At 43.7% G+C, this 19,517-nt stretch overlaps 1 protein-coding gene across 3 annotated transcripts in view; it reads left to right on the plus strand.

The window, feature by feature from the left end:
* Nucleotides 1–19,517, plus strand: part of LOC112256757 (reticulon-1-A) — a 43,914-nt gene that overhangs the window by 22,444 nt on the left and 1,953 nt on the right. Inside the window, exons 3-7 of one of the 3 annotated variants that reach the window (XM_024430227.2) lie at nt 143–811; nt 17,483–17,690; nt 17,824–17,962; nt 18,406–18,475; nt 19,144–19,190. In XM_024430227.2, coding sequence (XP_024285995.1) covers nt 143–811; nt 17,483–17,690; nt 17,824–17,962; nt 18,406–18,475; nt 19,144–19,190 — 1,133 coding nt within the window. Of the gene's footprint in view, nt 1–142; nt 812–4,414; nt 4,702–13,652; nt 13,721–17,482; nt 17,691–17,823; nt 17,963–18,405; nt 18,476–19,143; nt 19,191–19,517 lie in introns of those variants that run through there. The other 2 variants (XM_024430228.2, XM_024430229.2) reach the window with 2 other exon arrangements.

Consider the following 19,517-nt stretch of genomic DNA (forward strand, 5'->3'; position numbering starts at 1 on the left):
TTTTAAGGTTTACAACACATCTTAAAAGGACAAAAACATTTTAAAGATGACCCTGACACTCTCTCTCTCTCTCTCTCTCTCTCTCTCTCTCTCTCTCTCTGTCTCTGTCTCTGTCTCTCTGTCTCTGTGTGTGTGTGTGCAGAGAAAGAATCTCCGTCCCAAGAACTGTTCAAGGCTGTCCCCAGCAGTAAGCCAACCCCAGGCTCCACCAAGACCAGGGAGCAGGATGGCAGTAGTGCAGAGTCGGGGGACTCTGAGATAGAGCTGGTCTCTGAGGATCCTCCCCTGCAGAGCCCCCCCAGCACCAAATCCAATAACAACCCCTTTGAGCAGCCTCCCAGCAGCAAGGGAGGTTTCAGCCAGACTGGCAACCCCTTTGACAGTCCCCCCAGCGCTAAGGGGCCCATATCCTACAGCATCCTGAGGGAGGAGAGGGAGGCTGAGCTGGACAGTGAGCTCTTCATCGAGTCTGCCAATGAGGAGAGCCCCAAGAGAGAGGGGTCCGGCCCCAAACAGGGGGTCAACACCCCTTCACCTCTGATCCCCACCGCTGCTCCCCCCGCCTGTCCTGCCCCAGAGGTGGTTCCAGCCGAGCCTGTCACGAGCTCCATGATGAAATCATCCAATGACAAGAGCCACATGAAGATGGAAGAGGATTGCCCCACCAAGCCCAAGCCCCCCACGGCTGCCGTGCCCCCGGAGGTGAGGTCTGAGAGGCCCCTCCTGGATGACAAGCACATCACTGAGGGGAAGGGAGACCTGACCAAACCTGCTGCGCCAGTCTTTATGGAGGGCTTTGACAAACAGAAAGGTAAGTCCTGTAATTAATCAACTTGTCCTCATCTGTTGATAGAGAATTTGATATGGTATTCTGTAGCCTATTTATTTTCTGCCCATTAACTCTTATAGCCTGCATTCCAACATACAATCTGTGGTGATAATCCTACCTAACTACACTATTATCCCTCCTTGCAGCCGTGTTATCTTTATATCTTTCCTTGTTGCAGTTGTGTTGCCTTTGCATTATATTTCATCACAACATTCCAGAAATGTCTCTACCATCTTATCGAACAGGTAGTACGGTATCTGTCGGTGCATTTGTTTGTCAGTGGAAAATCCAGTGGCTGTGTGGTTTGCCATTTTTTAACACTAGTAACAGCATGTCTTTTACCAGGCTGTTGCTATGACAATGGAATCCCTCTAATACAGCAGGTTGTTCATGCACTGTTTTTACTGCCCTGAGTGTGTGATGCATCAGAAGAGATAGCATGGAAGGTCAAAGAGTGTTGTTATCTCGGCTGTGTTGACAAGGTTGGAAATAAAAAGGGTTGCTATGAGATGGCTAGTTCTGTTCTCTCTGTGCTGTGGTGGGTGTGAGCATCTTGCGTTTTTGAGCTGCTGCATGATTTCAAGATCTGCTTCCCTCTGGTGGTAGGCTATAGTTACAAAACATGTCTGAGGCCAGCATTTTTATGATGACAATCAACAGAGGCTGAGCCTCTACATCATTAAAGATATCAACTAATCCCTCACTCTCATTTGATATGTACAGAATTGTTTTGAAACAGCCCTGACTCTCTCACTCCCACATCCCAAACAGGCCATCTGTCTCCTAACTCTTTCAGACAGACATCATCACAGATCACGCCAGAGATCACTTTGCACCACATTGAGCCAGAGAGTTCTCTGTGTGTAAAGCCGGACATTTTGTGTTGGCACTTAGTTGTCTTTCTTCTGTTTGCTTCTTTTTCATCCTTGTTGTAAATAGTGGGTTTATGTAAGACGGTGATGTCAAATCTGGGGCACACACACATCAATTTACGCTTAGGAGGATTCATTTGATGTTCAGATAGATGCAGTTACAAAAATATCACAGTTCACTTATTATCGTATGGTTCCTTTGCTGTCATAGCACAATATCCACCTATAGTATGTAACTGACATTCCTTATTCAGATGGGGAGAATAAAGAGAAATGAAAACATCTGATGTGCTTGAGGAAAAGTCGAAGCCCCTCCCCTCTCCTGGTGTTTACAAACAGACAACCACAGAAGAAGGTTCTCGAATCTCTAAAAGCAGGTCAACCCATTTGAGGAAGTTGATATTCCTCCACCACTAGGTGGTGCAGGGCACCATAGACTATAGCAGAGGTCCGTGTGTACCGCTGGAGAGTGAAGACAAGCAGAGCAGACATTATGTACCACGGCCTGTGCAGCTCCGCAGAAGTTGCCATGGCAACACCGTCCAAGGGGGAGAGCACATCACAGGCTCATATATTTTTTGCCCATTGGCTGTTGCCGTGGTAGAGAGCTTTCTCAAGGCTGCAGCAAGCAGAATGTGTGAGGGGGATGCCGACAAGGCTGTCTGTGCACTGACTGTACCAATGTCACTGAAATAGAGGGGTCAATGTTAACATTCAAAATCCTGATGATATAGTTATTCTCTATCCAAGCACACAGACTCTGTTTAGACGTGGTACTGTCTGTGTTGGACTCAGCTCCTACATGCATCACTGTGGCAATCCCATGCCATCGTATCCCCCGAATATATTTTTTGTATCTCAGATTGTTCTAGCAATTCTCACATAGTAACTTCATTGGAAGGAAGGAATGTTTGACATGGTTTGTACATTTGTATCACAATTTATTTATTTTTTAATCATAATGAAAGTGTCAATTATGGCCCTTTTTAGACCTGTACATGAACCGTACATGATACAACATCTTGGTGTACTTATACTCCTTATAGTGTTGTCTCAAATTTGGAGTATATCTGGATTCTGAAATTAAAATGTTTCACATTCAAAAAATATTTTTTGTTTGTAGCAATCTACTCTTCAAACACATCAAATTCCCAGAGTGGGCTCTCTGGTAATTTGAATGATATGACCTGTTTTATACATAGAAATGGATATTTCTGCCATTGCCCCAACTGTAGACCAGGTGTTGTTAGAGCTGCAATCTTACTTTGTTGCCTTACAAAAATCCCTGGTTGGTTTAAAAACTGTACTTAATGTGGGCAAGACCAAATATGTTGTTTATGTGGTATTGAGATGTGGGATGCATAAGAGATGTTATGATTGATTTTATGATTGATTTTATGAGTTATTATAGGCCTCTGTGATCTAAGTTTTCATGAAGTCACAGCCCTCCTCTACAATTACTCATTCAGCAAGTCACCCTTTGAATTCCATTTCCCATTCACTGTGTTGGTGGGGCTCATACAATGTACAATGTAGCAGAGAGCCCACTCTGGAAATGTGATGTACTTGTAGAGTATATCGTTCCAAACAATGTCTTAAAATTAACAAAATCAGAAAGGGTACTTTTCAGATATTCATATTCATATGTTTAATGTTGAATAAATAAATGTGAAAAATTATATTTCAAAATCAAGACATACTCCATATTTTAGATCACACTATAAGGAGTATAATAACATCAAGATGTTGTCTGTATCATGTACAGTTCACAGATCATAGGGTCTTACAGGAGGCATGATTGGGTCTAAAAAGGACCTAAAATGGCCACTCAAAAATGGTTTGTGATACAAATGTAAAAAGCATGTCAAACATCCTTCCTCCTAATGACGTTTATTTGTGAGAATTGCCAGAACAATCTGAGATATCTTAAATATTTTCAGCCTTCGCTGTCATGGAAACACCCTAGAGCTTTGTCAGGTCATTTGCATTGCTAATGCATCCTGGTGGGACCTAAAGCACAAACTGAACCACAGCCTTAAAGCAGTAAACCTTTGAGGGCTATTACTGTAGGCTACAGTGTGTATATTTATGAATTATTAAAAAGACAAGCACTTAAGCTGCTCAATAATTAGTGAGACATATTGAAAATAACTACGGTATTTGTGTCATATTGACCACAAGCTTAAACATTATTTTGTAGAAAGCGTAGAAACAAAGGACAGAGGAGTTGACTATTTGCTAGATGATTTCTTAGCTACGCTAGGTCCCTCCCCCAGCAGTAGCCTATAGAATCCTCAGTCTTAACACAAAACCTTTTACCCACAGTCTCAGTGCTGTGAAGGATGACGTCAGATTTGTTTCAATTGTAATTTCAATCTGGCACCTTATCCGTAAATGATCTTCTATACAATATTGATCATGATGAAACTAGCCACAAAAATGGAAGCATGAGGGGTGGGCTAGGAAATATGACAGTGCACTTGCCTGCTTCCGACTGAGCTTAATCAAAGGGCATGTTGGTTAACTCTTTCACTACCAAACCCCCAGCCCACCACCTAGTCTGCTCTGAGAATCAGGATAAGCATGAGGACTTTTATTGTGAAGGGATGCCTACCCCCCCGCACTAAATCATTGCATGGATGATTTGCTGCAGTAGCGACTGTGGTGTGGCGTTTATTCGATCACCCCCCCCGCCACCCACACCCCCTCTCCTCCTTCTGTTCTCGCTAACACTGCTCCACAGCATCATTCTGTTTTTTCCGCGAGCCAGCAGTACCTTGGAAACCTTGACTCCCTCCCTCTCGTCTCCGCATCTCATCATTCCAACTATTCATGCCTTTGTGAGATGAGTGAGTGAATCAGTGGCACAAGAAGAGGAAGAGCTAGAAGAAAACGGAGAAGACCAAGAGAAAGGAAAATCAGGGAGATTGATCATCAGCATGCAGGCCACTGCAGACGGTATCAAGAAGGAGTGCTCCTGGAGTAGCTGGAAAGGCCAGGGTACTGATGTGTTTGCTGTGTTTATTGTGTAAATCAAATCACATTTTATTGGTCACATACACATGTTTAGCAGATGTTATTGCGGGTGTAGCGAAATGCTTGTGCTTCTAGCTCCAACAGTGCAGCAATATCTAACAAGAAATATCTAACAGTTTCACAACATATACCCAAAATACACGTAAATCTAAGTAAGGAATGGATTATCTGTCTCTGTCTGTGTGTTAGGAGTGTGTGTATTTAGGCTGTGAGTGGTGATCTGATTTGTGTGTATGTATGAGGTGCACATGTAGCCTATTTATGCTGCGAGTGCAAAGCTCTAGTTGTGTTTGTGTGAAAGGGGGATGTTGCATGTATGGTCGTGGTGGTATCCAAGGTGTGTGTTAGTCGGGGCCTGGGTGAACAGGCTTAGCTGTTTACCCCCCCCGTCCCCCCGTCTCACAGCAGACACGCCCTGATCACGCTCTCTGTGTGCGTGTGAGACAAAGGGGGAAAAGAGGGTAGGAGGGTGGGTGGCTGTGAGACGTTGCTGATTATGATGACGAATGTATACATACATGCTGTGAGACGTCTGTTGTTCAGTGTGTGTTTTGTGTGTGTGTGTTAAGGTGAAACTCTATGTTGGACCAAGGTGTGTCATTGTTATCGCCCTCCCAGTGTGACGCTCTGTGGGGGAGCTGTTTTCATGCCGGAGACTTTGAGCTATTTTTGTGTGCGAGGCTGTTGGAGCATCCGGATGGCACTGACGGACTGTCTCCATGGCAACCAGGCCACACCCATCCTAATTACATCAGTCTCATCCATTGGCTGCCAGGGCACCTTGCAGCGACTGGGAAAGAAAGGCACAGCCTCCGTCTGCCTTTTTCTCCATCATGGTGTGCATTAGTATTGCCTGACGAGGAGAGAAAATGGTGTCCCTTCCTCCTCCTCGCCTTTCCAGCTGGCTGTCATTTTCTATTGCATCCATGCTTATTGTAGGAGAGAGATGGGGTTGGTTGGTCTGCCTTTTCCTTACCTGTGAATGAAACTGAGTAATTTTAAGATTTAAAATGGAGAATAGAATAGAATCTCCAAATTAAAATGCAAGACTAATAGCCTATAAATCTCTTTATAAAATATGCAGAGAAGGAGCCACACAGGTCTATGTGGATACTTTATTTTCATTGAACAATAACCAGTTCCTTTCATTCAGTCACAGAGTTGTGAGCATAATAGCTTGTATTCTCTGAGCTTTCACAATAGACGGGTTGGTTGTTTAGCAACATGGGGCGTGCGCAACTATGGGGCAAAACAAACTGGTTTCACTCAGCTTGTTGATAACATACATAATTTCTCAAATACATTGTTACAGTTGTTGGTTAGCTAGCTAGTGAATCTTAGCCATATTAGCATTGACAATGATACACCTTGGTCCAACATAGAGTTTCACCTTAACACACACAAAACACACACAGATAAATGATAAAATTGACCAGTTGGATGTTCTTTAGTTTGAATAAACTGTTGAAGCAAAGACACAGGTTTGGATACATGTTTGATCATGTTGGCTTGAGGCATGGTTTGAGCCAGTGTCATTGACTTTAGTGGTCTAACCTGGTCAGGCTCAAACTGGTTCACTCTGCCGCTACCTAAAAATGTAGAACATAATCTGACTACAAATCTGAAGAGTGAGGAATATTGCATCAGCTTGTTGAGTATCAGAAGCAGAAATCATACAGGCCTGTATCAGTGATCAGGGTTTGTCTGCGTGCCACGGTACCTACTGTACGTTTTGGTTCAACATCCTGTGTTCATGCTGGCTGGGCAGGACAGTAATCCCCAGGGTCTCTACAAACCAGAGAGCTTGACAGAACCTCACCCATGACTCACTCTGTGAAATAGGCTATAGGCCTATACCAATTGTTTACTGCGCATTACCAATGTGAAAGCAAAGCCTGCTATCTAGCGCTAAGCCTAATGAAAGGGAATTAGATGCTGAACAAATTATTAATGGGACTTGCAAACATCTCATTCTAAATCTCTACCATACTTCTGACTTATTGGCTAGTTATTATGAGCACTCCATCCTTCCTACACCGTTTAAGATAGAAACGTCATTCAAACTTTAAAACGTACAGACCGGTCTGGAATAGTGTGCTTACATACTTTTGATATACACTGCTCAAAAAAATAAAGGGAACACTAAAATAATTCATCCTAGATCTGAATGAATGAAATATTCTTATTAAATACTTTTTTCTTAACATAGTTGAATGTGCTGACAACAAAATCACATAAAAATGATCCATGGAAATCAAATTTATCAACCCATGGAGGTCTGGATTTGGAGTCACACTCAAAATTAAAGTGGAAAACCATACTACATGCTGATCCAACTTTGATGTAATGTCCTTAAAACAAGTCAAAATGAGGCTCAGTAGTGTGTGTGGCCTCCACGTGCCTGTATGACCTCCCTACAACGCCTGGGCATGCTCCTGATGAGGTGGCGGATGGTCTCCTGAGGGATCTCCTCCCAGACCTGGACTAAAGCATCCGCCAACTCCTGGACAGTCTGTGGTGCAACGTGGCGTTGGTGGATGGAGCGAGACATGATGTCCCAGATGTGCTCAATTGGATTTAGGTCTGGGGAACGGGCGGGCCAGTCCATAGCATCAATGCCTTCCTCTTGCAGAAACTGCTGACACACTCCAGCCACATGAGGTCTAGCATTGTCTTGCATTAGGAGGAACCCAGGGCCAACCGCACCAGCATATGGTCTCACAAGGGGTCTGAGGATCTCATCTCGGTACCTAATGGCAGTCAGGCTACCTCTGGCGAGCACATGGAGGGCTGTGCGGCCCCCAAAGAAATGCCACCCCACACCATGACTGACCCACCGCCAAACCGGTCATGCTGGAGGATGTTGCAGGCAGCAGAACGTTCTCCACGGCGTCTCCAGACTCTGTCACGTCTGTCACGTGCTCAGTGTGAACCTGCTTTCATCTGTGAAGAGCACAGGGCGCCAGTGGCGAATTTGCCAATCTTGGTGTTCTCTGGCAAATGCCAAACGTCCTGCACGGTGTTGGGCTGTAAGAACAACCCCCACCTGTGGACATCGGGCCCTCATACCACCCTCATGGAGTCTGTTTCTGACCGTTTGAGCAGACACATGCACATTTGTGGCCTGCTGGAGGTCATCTGCAGGGCTCTGGCAGTGCTCTTCCTGCTCCTCCTTGCACAAAGGCGGAGGTAGCGGTCCTGCTGCTGGGTTGTTGCCCTCCTACGGCCTCCTCCACGTCTCCTGATGTACTGGCCTGTCTCCTGGTAGCGCCTCCATGCTCTGGACACTACGCTGACAGACACAGCAAACCTTCTTGCCACAGCTCGCATTGATGTCCCATCCTGGATGAGCTGCACTACCTGAGCCACTTGTGTGGGTTGTAGACTCCGTCTCATGCTACCACTAGAGTGAAAGCACCGCCAGCATTCAAAAGTGACCAAAACATCAGCCAGGAAGCATAGGAACTGAGAAGTGGTCTGTGGTCACCACCTGCAGAACCACTCCTTTATTGGGGGTGTCTTGCTAATTGCCTATAATTTCCACCTGTTGTCTATTCCATTTGCACAACAGCATGTGAAATTTATTGTCAATCAGTGTTGCTCCCTAAGTGGACAGTTTGATTTCACAGAAGTGTGATTGACTTGAGTTACATTGTGTTGTTTAAGTGTTCCCTTTATTTTTTTGAGCAGTGTATTTTATGCTTTTTAACCTATTAAGCTTTTTGTATTTTTTTCCCCCAATCTTCACTTAAATGGGACTTTTTTCAACATTCTAAAGCATTCCCCATTGTTAGACAGTCACATGACTTCCAACAGTTCATTCACTGTAAACAATGCAATTTTTGACACAAATCAGCTACTTTGACCACTTTCCCAACAACTTAGGCAAAAGGTTAGAGCATATGAAATGTTCCTCTGCTTGTCTGCTATTCAAGTCCGAAATCAGAACAGAAATATATTTTGCCAATCAAAGGGTGGAGCTGTTTTAGTAACCGTGTCAACTGTAAGCAGGTGACGCCAACCTTTGTCCTATAGTGATTATGTACCCATAATTCATCATCACGATATATTTGTTGGTCCCATGTTTCATGAGCTGAAATAAAAGATCCCAGAGATGTTCCATACACACAAAAAGCTTATTTCTCTAAAATGTTGTGCAGGCTGTGTAAGAGCTATTTGACCAAGAAGGAGAGTGGTGCATCAGATGACCTGGCCTCCACAATCACCCGACATCAACCCAATTAAGATGGTTTGGGATGAGTTGGACCGCAGAGTGAAGAAAAAGCAGCTAAAAAGTGCTCAGCATATGTGGGAACTCCTTTAAGACTGTTGGAAAAGAATTCCAGGTGACTACCTCATGAAGCTGGTTGAGAGAATGCCAAGAGTGTGTAAAGCTGTCAAGGCAAAGGGTAGCTACTTTGAAGAATCTAAAATATATTTTGATTTTGTTTAACCCTTTTTTGGTTACTACATGATTCCATATGTGTTATTTCATAGTTTTGATGCCTTCACTACTATTCTACAATGTAGAAAATAGTAAAAATAAAGAAAAACCCTGGATTAGGTGTGTCCAAACTTTTGACTGGTACTGTACACTGATCAAAAATATAAACACAACATGTAAAATGTTGGTACCATGTTTCATGAGCTAAAATAAAAGATCCCAGAAATGTTCCATATGCACAAAAAGCTTATTTCTGTAAAATGTTGTGCCACTAATTTGTTTACCTCCGTGTTAGTGAGCATTTCTCCTTTGCCCAGATAATCCATTCACCTGACATGTGTGGCATATCAAGAAGCTGATTAAACAGCATGATCATTACACAGATGCACCTAAAAGGCCACTCTAAAATGTGCAGTTTTGTCACATAACACAATGCTACAGATGTTTCAAGTTTTGAGGGAACATGCAATTGGCATACTCACTGCAGGAATGTCCACCAGAGCTGTTGCCAGAGAATTGAATGTTAATTTCTCTACCATAAGCCGTCATGTATATCACGTACAACCACAGACCACGCCAGCCCAGGACATCCACATATGGCTTCTCCACCTGTAAGATCATCTGAGACCAGCCACCCGGACAGCTGATGAAACTGTGGGTTTACACAACTGAAGAATGTTTGCACAAACTGTAAGAAACCATCTCAGGGAAGCTCATCTGTATGCTCGTTGTCCTCACCACGGTCTCTGCCTGACTGCAGTTCGGCGTCGTAACCAACTTCACTAGGCAAATGCTCACTTTCGATGGCCACTGGCATGCTGGAGAATTTTGCTCTTCACAGATTAATCCCGGTTTCAACTGTACCGGGCAGATGGCAGACAGTGTGTATGGCGTGGTGTGGGTGAGCGGTTTGCTGATGTCAACGTTGTGAACAGAGTGCCCCATGGTGGCGATGGGGTTATGGTATGGGCAGGCATAAGCTACGAACAATGAACACAACTGCGTTTTATCAATGGCAATCTGAAAATGTCCCAGTTCTTCAATGGCCTGCATACTCACTAGACATGTCACCCATTGAGCATATTTGGAATACTCTGGATCGACATGTACAACAGCGTGTTCCAGTTCCCACCAGTATCCATCAATTTCACACAGCCATTGAAGAGGAGTGGTACAACATGCCACAATCAACAGCTTGATCCACTCTATGCAAAGGAGATGTGTCACGCTGCATGAGGCAAATGATAGTCACTGGTTTTCTGATCTACGCCTCTACCTTTTTTAAGGTTTCTGTGACCAACAGATGCATATCTGTAATCCCAGGCATGTGAAATCCATACATTAGGGCCTAATGAATTAATTTATTAACTGTAACTCAGTAAACTTTTTGAAATGGTTGCATGTTTATATTTTTGTTCAGTGTATATCACATATTATGGTATTGACCCCTATTGGCCAACCAATAAATAATATTTGACTAAACCGTTGGGCTATAGCACGAAATCGAATGCTACAACTGGACAAATCATAATGACATATAATGTTGTTGAAAGCCTGGGCCGAGGCTAAGTGCAGGCAAATATTTCATAATATTCCTTTCTGGTGGAGGAGCTCCAGCATGGAATAGGTGTGTGTGTCGCACACATGATGGAGCGGTGACAATCTGATAAGGAACGTCCTCCGACGCCAGATGGTTGAAATGTCAAAACAATCTCTGAACCAATTATATTAATTTGGGGACAGGTCGATAAGCAAACATTTATGTAAATTTAGCTAGCTAGCGTGCTGTTGCTAGCTCATTTGTCCTGGGATATAAACATTGGGTTGTTATTTTACCTGAAATGCAAGTCATGGTCCTCTACTCTGACAATTCATCCACAGATAAAATGGTAAACCGAGTTAGTTTCTAGTGATCTCTCCTACTTCAGGCTTCTTCTTCTTCTTTGGACTTTATATGGTGGTTGGCAACCAACTTGAAGGTGCATTACCACCACCAACTGTACTGGAATGTGGACCTCAGTTCATCTTTCAATCACCCACGTGGGATATGCTCCTAAAAACCAATGAGGAGATAGGAAAGGCTGAACTTGCAGCGCATTAAGCATCACAAATAGAACCAAGTTCAATTTTAGCACCTGGCTACGCACACGCAATGATTGAAAACATGTATGTGTACATTTATTTTGCAACACGAGCAGTGTGCTCAGCATGTTATCGTAGTGAGTTAGGTTAACATCATGGGCTGGATAGAGGCAGTCTACCACTGAACTGAATAATAGTGGATTTATTTGCCTCATAAAATAATTGTATAAGAATAAATAAATAATAGTATAATAGCACAAACTATCGCTTATAAAGCTGTGATTTAAGAATAGCCTAGGCTATAGACTTTCATACTTGTTCTTTTTGAAAGTGGCAACTTTAGGACAACACCTTCTTAAGCTAGAAAATGTGGGAACTTTAACTTCTCTTAAAGCTTTTATGATAGACCTAGTAGGAGGATAGGTTATTGGCCATTTGGTTTTCAACTTTGTGTAGAGGGTTTTCTTTGTTTTCTTGGTCCGCATGGATCATCTCTTTCTTAATAAGCTTAAACTTTATTAAACTGGTCATTAGATGTTTTCTATAGGCTATTGATATTGTTTATTTTCTCTCATTATTACCCTGGCTACCTTTTACATTTTTAGGCTATTCAAATAACTCTTTGAGCTTGAACTCTGTTCCATTCATTGTTTGATCGGGAGAAAGCCCTGCATAAAATTATGAGTGTAGCCTATAGCCCAAAGTCCTATTCATAGCCTATCAAATGGAAAGAGAGGGGAATATAGGCAACCAATTATTTTTTACAGCTAGACACAAGAAAGTCAAGGAGTGTCCGACAGAGAGAGAAAGAGAAACAATATTTTCTGACTGGACCTTTTGCGCTGCTTGGGTGGAATTCTTCTCTCTGACTGGCCTACATTTCTCAATTGCGCTCTGTATATTAAAAAAAGTATTTATTTAAATAGGCTTTAGAAAATAGGAAAATGCAAATTCCTTGGGAATGTCACTTGCGTGCTCCCCTGCTGTGTGCCGCGAGACGCCGTTCTTCACTGCGCAGCGCCAGTAAAGTTAAAAGGCTAAAGCATCATCTGTCACATCACTGTGTCATCACCATCGACTATGGCTGTCAATCATCGTCAGTAGACGATGCTATCTTAATATCACCCAACTGTAGTAGGCTAACTTCCCACTGACTGCCTTTGAATTTGTTAACTACAGCACAGGGGGAGCACATTCTAAGAATGACACAATTAGTAATTCATGTGACTTTTGACACATCCACTACTTTGACCACTTTCCTAACAACTTAGTGTATTAAATATTAGTCTACTTCTCTGCTATTCAAATCAGAACAGAAATATCTTCTAAGATATTATGAAATCTACTTCTCTGCGACCCAGATCTGAAATCAGAACAGAAATAGTTTCAACCAATCAATTGGTTCAACTACCACAAAAATAATTTTAACCAGATATTATTTTTTTTAACTTAATGCAAAATTACCATCTAGTTTGAAAACGGTATTATTCACCAATAGTCTTCCTTGATAAGAATAATTTATTCTCTTGGGTGGCAGTATTTTGTCAGTAAAAGAAAATGTAGGCTAGTTCCAGACAGTTGCATGATTTGTAATATGATTCAACGACTGGCATTTTAGATGACAACCCAAACTCAGCCATCAAACTCCATTAAGCCTTTATTATGGTATTTAAACCGTGTCAGATTGTATCAGCAGTGTTTAGAAACCATGTCCATGACGTTTGTGTCTGTTGTTTTGACGGCTTCCTGTTAAACTGTCCCTTTGTCCTTTTGTGTTGAACAATAAAGGCTGGGTGTGTCGGTGTAGACACGTTACGTGTCCCTCATTCCACATATTCAGAGCAAGTGAATCTGTCTCAGTTCCCCAAGGAGTGCTTTCGCTCTCTCCCTCCATCTCTCTCTCACTCTCTCTCCTTCCTCCTCTCTATCTGTGAGTGGAGGGGGAGAAAATGCAGCACCGTAGCTATGGTAATTGCACCAGGCAGGTGCTCACAGAGCTGAAGCATTTTAATAGAGCAGTACATTTCAGCCTGCATCTTTCATCCTCACTGTAAGGTCATATAACACCCTCACAGACGTTGCAGATCTGCTGAGAAACCCACTCAGTAGATGCTATAATGCCAATGAAGTCACATGCTGCGGGCTATAGATAAGAGAATAAATGATCGGAAAGAATTCCATCTTCCTGTCTGGTGGAGGGAGATACCCATCCACCATTTTGAATAAGATAGTCACTTTAATTTTGCCCTTGCTTGGCAGTCTTAAAAGAGCTCACTGAGAGGGTGTGTGTATGAGTGTGTGCTGGATCGCAGCTCAGGTCTCTGGCAACCTATCCCCTTAACCCTCCCCCAGACCAATGACTAGCCTGTGTGCTTGTGGCCACTCCCCCTTCATGCTCTCCTTTTGTCTGTGGATAAAGCAGCTGCCTCTATCCCTGTTCAGCCATGGGAGCCGCAGGTCAGTACACACGCTTCTACTGCACTAGCTAAAGCTTTTCTCTCTTTGTGCAATCTGTAGATCAGATCACAATGCACATATGCTGCTGTATGTCAAGTCTCTCTGGCATTGCTGTCCTGCCTGTCTGTTTTACGGCTGCTTCGCTTGGTGCGTGTGTGAATTATTATTTATTTGCATCTCCATTTTAAGCAATACAGTAGATAAATGGCAAATCATAGTGAGTTTCTGACTAGTGACAGTGGGTTTATAGGGAGTGGCACTCAGTCAGATATCCAGCCTTATTGAGTAGTTATTGATTACAGGGAAAGAGGTTAGTCCGTATTGGTTATTGAGAAGGGAAGCTCAGTATTGGTGATTTGGGCAGATGATTATGGGGGTATGGCAAAATGTGCACCCGCCCCTCACAAAGTGAGAGGGTCAGTGGTGGTAAAATTAGAGTCCTTTCAGCACCCAGTTTTAGAACACCTTTTTGGCATCCATAGATGCCTGTTAGAAATCAAGATGGCCATCATCTCTGTGCCGCTCACAGCTCCACAGCTAAAATTAGAGCAGGAAGGCGGATGGGCAGACACGAGGGCTTAGGGAGGAAGGAGAAGACACCCAGAGCACGCAGCCGTTTTTCACTCCTCTATGGAACAGGAGCACAAACTCTTTGGAACAGGCTTTGTCTCCTCCTCCTCATAAAACAGAGGGCTTGCAGGTGTCACATCAACAGTTGAACATTGAAATACATGAATGTACACTGAGCCACAGTCACTGGATGTGGAGGAGCTGGCTCACAACTGTGGGTGAACCAGACACTTTTCTCATGGAAACAAGCCTGTGTTTCCAGCCAACACAGGAGAGGGCTGTGGGGGTCACTTGAGCTGAGCTGGAACGGTACACTGACTCAGGCCTAATCCAGGGGTGACAAACCTCTGCCGTCTTTGTTGGGGGCTGAAAACATACTGAGTCTTATGCCCAAAAACCATAAATAGCAAGACATGGCGCCAGTCTTTTAAGACACCATTGAATTGGATGTATACTGAACATGGCAGGTAGCCTGGTGGTTAGAGCGTTGGGCCAGTAACCAAAAGGTTTCTAGATCGAATCCCAGAGCTGACAAGGTACAAATCTGTCGTTTTGCCCCTGAACAAGGCAGTTAACCCACTGTTCCTAGGCCGTCATTGTAAATAAGAATGTGTTCTTAACTGACTTGCCTAGTTAAATGTAAAGTGTTGGTCCCATGTTTCATGAGCTGAAAGAAAATAAATGTTCCATTTGCACAAAAAGCTTATTTCTCTCAAATGTTGTGCACAAACTTGTTTGCATCCCTGTAAGTGAGCATTTCCCCTTTGTCAAGATAATCCATCTACCTGACAGGTGAGGCATATCAAGAAGCTGATTAAACAGCATGATCATTACACAGGTGCACCTTGTGCTGAGACAATAAAAGGCCACTGTAAAATGTGCAGGTTTGTCACACAAGGGAGCGTGCAAATGACGTACTCACTGCAGAAATGTCCACCAGACCTGTTACCAGAGAATTGAAGGTTAATTTCTCTAACATAAGCCACCTCGTTTTAGAGAATGTGGCAGTACATCCAAACGGCCTCACAACAGCAGACTACGTGTAACCACGCCAACCCAGGACCTCCACATTCGGCTTCTTCACCTGCGATATCGTCTGAGACCAGCCACCCAGACAGCTGATAAAACTGTGGGTTTGCACATCTTGCACATCAATTTCTGCACAAACTGTCAGTAACCTCAGGGAAGCTCATCTGAGTGCTCGTCGTCCTCACTAGGGACTTGACTTGACTGCAGTTTGGCGTCGTAACCGACATCAGTGGGCAACTGCTCACCGTCGAGGGCCACTGGCACACTGAAGTGTGTTCTTCATGGACGAATCCCGGTTTCAGCTGTACCCAGGCAGATGGCGTCGTGTGGGCAACGGTTTGCTGATGTCAACGTTGTGAACAGAGTGCCCCATGGTAGCGGTGTGGTTATGGTATGGGCAGGCATAAGCTATAAACAACGAACACAATTTGAATGCATTGAGATACGTTGATGAGATCCTGAGGCATATTGTCATGCCATTCATCTGCTGCCATCACCTCATGTTTTAGCATGTTTTCAAAAGGGTCTGTACACAATTATTGGAAGCTAAAAATGTCCCAGTTCTTCCATGGCCTGCATACTCACCAGACATGTCACCCATTGAGCATGTTTGGGATGCTTTGCATCGACGCATATAACAGCGTGTTCCAGTCCCCGCCAGTATTCAGCAACTTTGCACAGCCATTGAAGAGTGGGACAACATTCCACTGGCCACAGTCAACAGCCTGATCAACTCTATGCAAAGGAGATCTTGCGCTGCATGAGGCAAATGGTCACACCAGACACGGACTGGTTTTCTGATCCATGCCTCTACTTTTTAAGTTATCTGTGACCAACAGATTCATATTTGTATTCCCAGTAATGTGAAATCCATAGATCAGATAAAATAAAATTGTATTAGTCACATGCGCCGAATACAAGAGGTGTAGACCTTACAGTGAAATGCTTTCAGGATTTCTGATAGATTTGATGTTATTTTAATGCACAAAAAAACGTGCTTTTGAACGGTAGTATATATATAGTACGGCCTCACAACAGCAGACTACGTGTGTGTGTATATATATATATATATATATATATATATATATATATATATATATGCGAAAAGAAGCCGGATAGAAAGGTTTTCACTTTGGCACATTCACTCCTCCGTTTAATCGACAGCTCAATCAAACGCAATAAAACATAGGTTGGAACAAAATCCCACACGTCAGGGGCCTCTGAGGTTATCTGACCTAACTGCCTGGGTTACCCTGGGATTACTGCTGTAAAGGATATCACAACGTGGACGTGTGGTGACCCTACAGTTGGGTCATGTTGGGGTGACCCTACGGTTAGTCATGTTGGGGTGACCCTACGGTTAGTCATGTTGTGGTGACCCTACGGTTAGTCATGTTGGGGTGACCCTACGGTTGGGTCATACTGTGTCATGTTGAGGTGAACCTACGGTTGGGTCATACTGTGTCATGTTGGGGTGACCCTACGGTTGGGTCATACTGTGTCATGTTGAGTTGACTCTACGGTTGGGTCAAACTGTGTCATGTTGAGTTGACCCTACGGTTGGGTCATACTGTGTCATGTTGAGTTGACCCTACGGTTGGGTCATACTGTGTCATGTTGAGTTGACCCTACGGTTGGGTCATACTGTGTCATGTTGGGGTGACCCTACGGTTGGGTCATACTGTGTCATGTTGGGGTGACCCTACGGTTGGGTCATACTGTGTCATGTTGGGGTGACCCCAGTCACCCCACAGATGGGTCATCATACGGTCTCTGTAATCATGTCGTGCAGGGATCATCAATTAGATTCAGCTTCTGGACGATTTTATTTCTTGAGCGAATAATCAGGGGGCCAGAACATAATTTGTAGACTGCAAACTGACCGCAAGAAGCCCAAACAGATATTTGACTAAAACAAACATTTAAAACCTTGTTTACATTTGTGTACGATCACATCTCTTTCTATTATGCGTGGGAATACTTTGGAACAGATTTCCAAGAATAAAATCACTTGGAACTGATGTGTTTTTAGTCTTATGTCCCCCACCCAAATAGTTGGGGGGCCAAATTCGGCCCGCCAGTTGGAGATCCCTGCTGTAGTGTGTAATGCTGGGTCTAACACTGGATCCTAACTCTGCTCTCCTGTCTCTGTCCTCCCCCCAGCCATTGACCTGCTCTACTGGAGGAACGTGAAGCAGTCTGGAGCTGTGCTTGGCAGTGTGCTCCTGCTGCTCTTCTCTCTGACCCAGTTCAGTGTGGTCAGTGTGGGAGCCTACTTAACCCTGGCCGCCCTCTCTGCCAGCATCAGCTTCAGGATCTACAAGTCTGTGCTTCAGGCCGTGCAGAAGACCGATGAAGGGCACCCATTCAAGTGAGTTAGAGAGGATACAGGATCTGTGTTTACTCAGCACATGAAATAATCTGACATTTAAACATTCACTCATCTTTTTTGCAATGCCACTTTAGCCTGGACACTAATAGTCTGTTGTACTTCTTCCCTACAGATCTTATCTGGAGGTGGAGATCTCCCTGTCCCAGGATCAGATCGGTAAATATGCTGACAAGGCTCTGCTCTACGCCAACACCTGTATGAAGGAGCTCCGTAGGCTGTTCCTGGTCCAGGACCTCATCGACTCACTGAAGGTCAGCCTCACTCTCGCCTCTGGGCTTAAAATAATGACATTGTCTCCCAAGTGGCGCAGCGGTCTAAGGCATTACATGGCAGTGCTTGAGGTGTCACTACAGACCCGGGTTCGATCCCAGGCTGTGTCATAACTGGCCGTGACCGGGAGTCCCATAGGGCGGCCGGTTATCGTAATTGGATCGCAATTGGATATCACGAAATTGGGGGTAAAAAACATAATAATAATGACATGGTGGACACAACCATCTTACCAACACTACATTCTTTAACATATGTCATCTCAGTACTATTCCTGCTGTCAAACATTAAGTTACACTTAAAACATCAAATCATTTTATTATGACATACCTTCAGTCAAATGTCATATACACATACCATAAATTGTGGGAGTGGATTTGTTTACGCAGTGCCACTAGTTAAATGTTTTTACCCTGTGTTGCAGTTTGCTGTCCTGATGTGGCTGCTGACCTATGTGGGCGCTCTCTTCAATGGCCTGACTCTGCTTATTCTTGGTGAGGATCATTCTACGACTGGCTACTGTAGCTGTTATACTCAGCTCTGCACCTCTCTACTGCACACAATGTTCAGCCTGACACACAGCTCATATTGTATTTTGTCTCAGCTGTCTAACATTTTATAAAATGTAATATAATGAATCATATTGAAACCTCCATTTACACCATCACAGAGCCAATCGGAGTATGTACTATAATCAGGGGAGTGGGCTGTAATAAGCAAGCATCACAGTACCCCAGTGTCTGTCAATGGTTAACCCAACACAGTGAGAACACACGCTGTGGAGCAGGGAAACATGACCTGACAAGAGCAACTCAGACAGCCTAATGGTTGCCTCATCACATATGGTTCTTCATGGAACCAGTAAGAGTTTTACTGAAATCTGTATCAATTCTGTATCACAGTGGATTATTGATTGCTCTGCCCTTTTGAGCAAAAACAATCGATTTCCAAGATTAGGATTAGTTGCATCCTAAAAAAAAGGTCAATTCAGTAAGGGCCTTGTTCAAAGGATTCATTCACAACTGAAGACATAACAGATCTCATATTTTTGTTAAGTCTCTGAGCTGGGGCTTGGTTTACACATTGTGTACATGAGAATATTCCCAGGGGGACACTCCAGGTCTAACTGCTCCAACACGCGCTCACTCTCTTCCCCCTACAGCCGTGGTGTCCATGTTCAGCATGCCCATTGTCTATGAGAAAAACCAGGTAAGAACTTCCCCTCACTCTCTAGAACACATGTACTGTACATGTACATTTTTTTTGTATGATTATTTTTTTACGATACAAAACACACACATACAAACATAGTCATAGTCAACATCACACGTGCCCAGACTCACACGCACATCTGCAGCACCCGCACACTCTCCGCCATATGTCCTCAAACTGTACCATTTTGATTCTCTCTGTCACCCGGGCTCTTCAAACATTTCGATAATAAAACATTTGACCTTTCCATTGTGTTAACCATGGAGGATTGGTTGATTTCCAGTTCAGTTTTTCAAAAGGATTGACAAGAAAAGTATCATCCAA

This window comes from Oncorhynchus tshawytscha, linkage group LG08, assembly GCF_018296145.1.
Source record: "Oncorhynchus tshawytscha isolate Ot180627B linkage group LG08, Otsh_v2.0, whole genome shotgun sequence".
Lineage (NCBI taxonomy): Eukaryota > Metazoa > Chordata > Actinopteri > Salmoniformes > Salmonidae > Oncorhynchus > Oncorhynchus tshawytscha.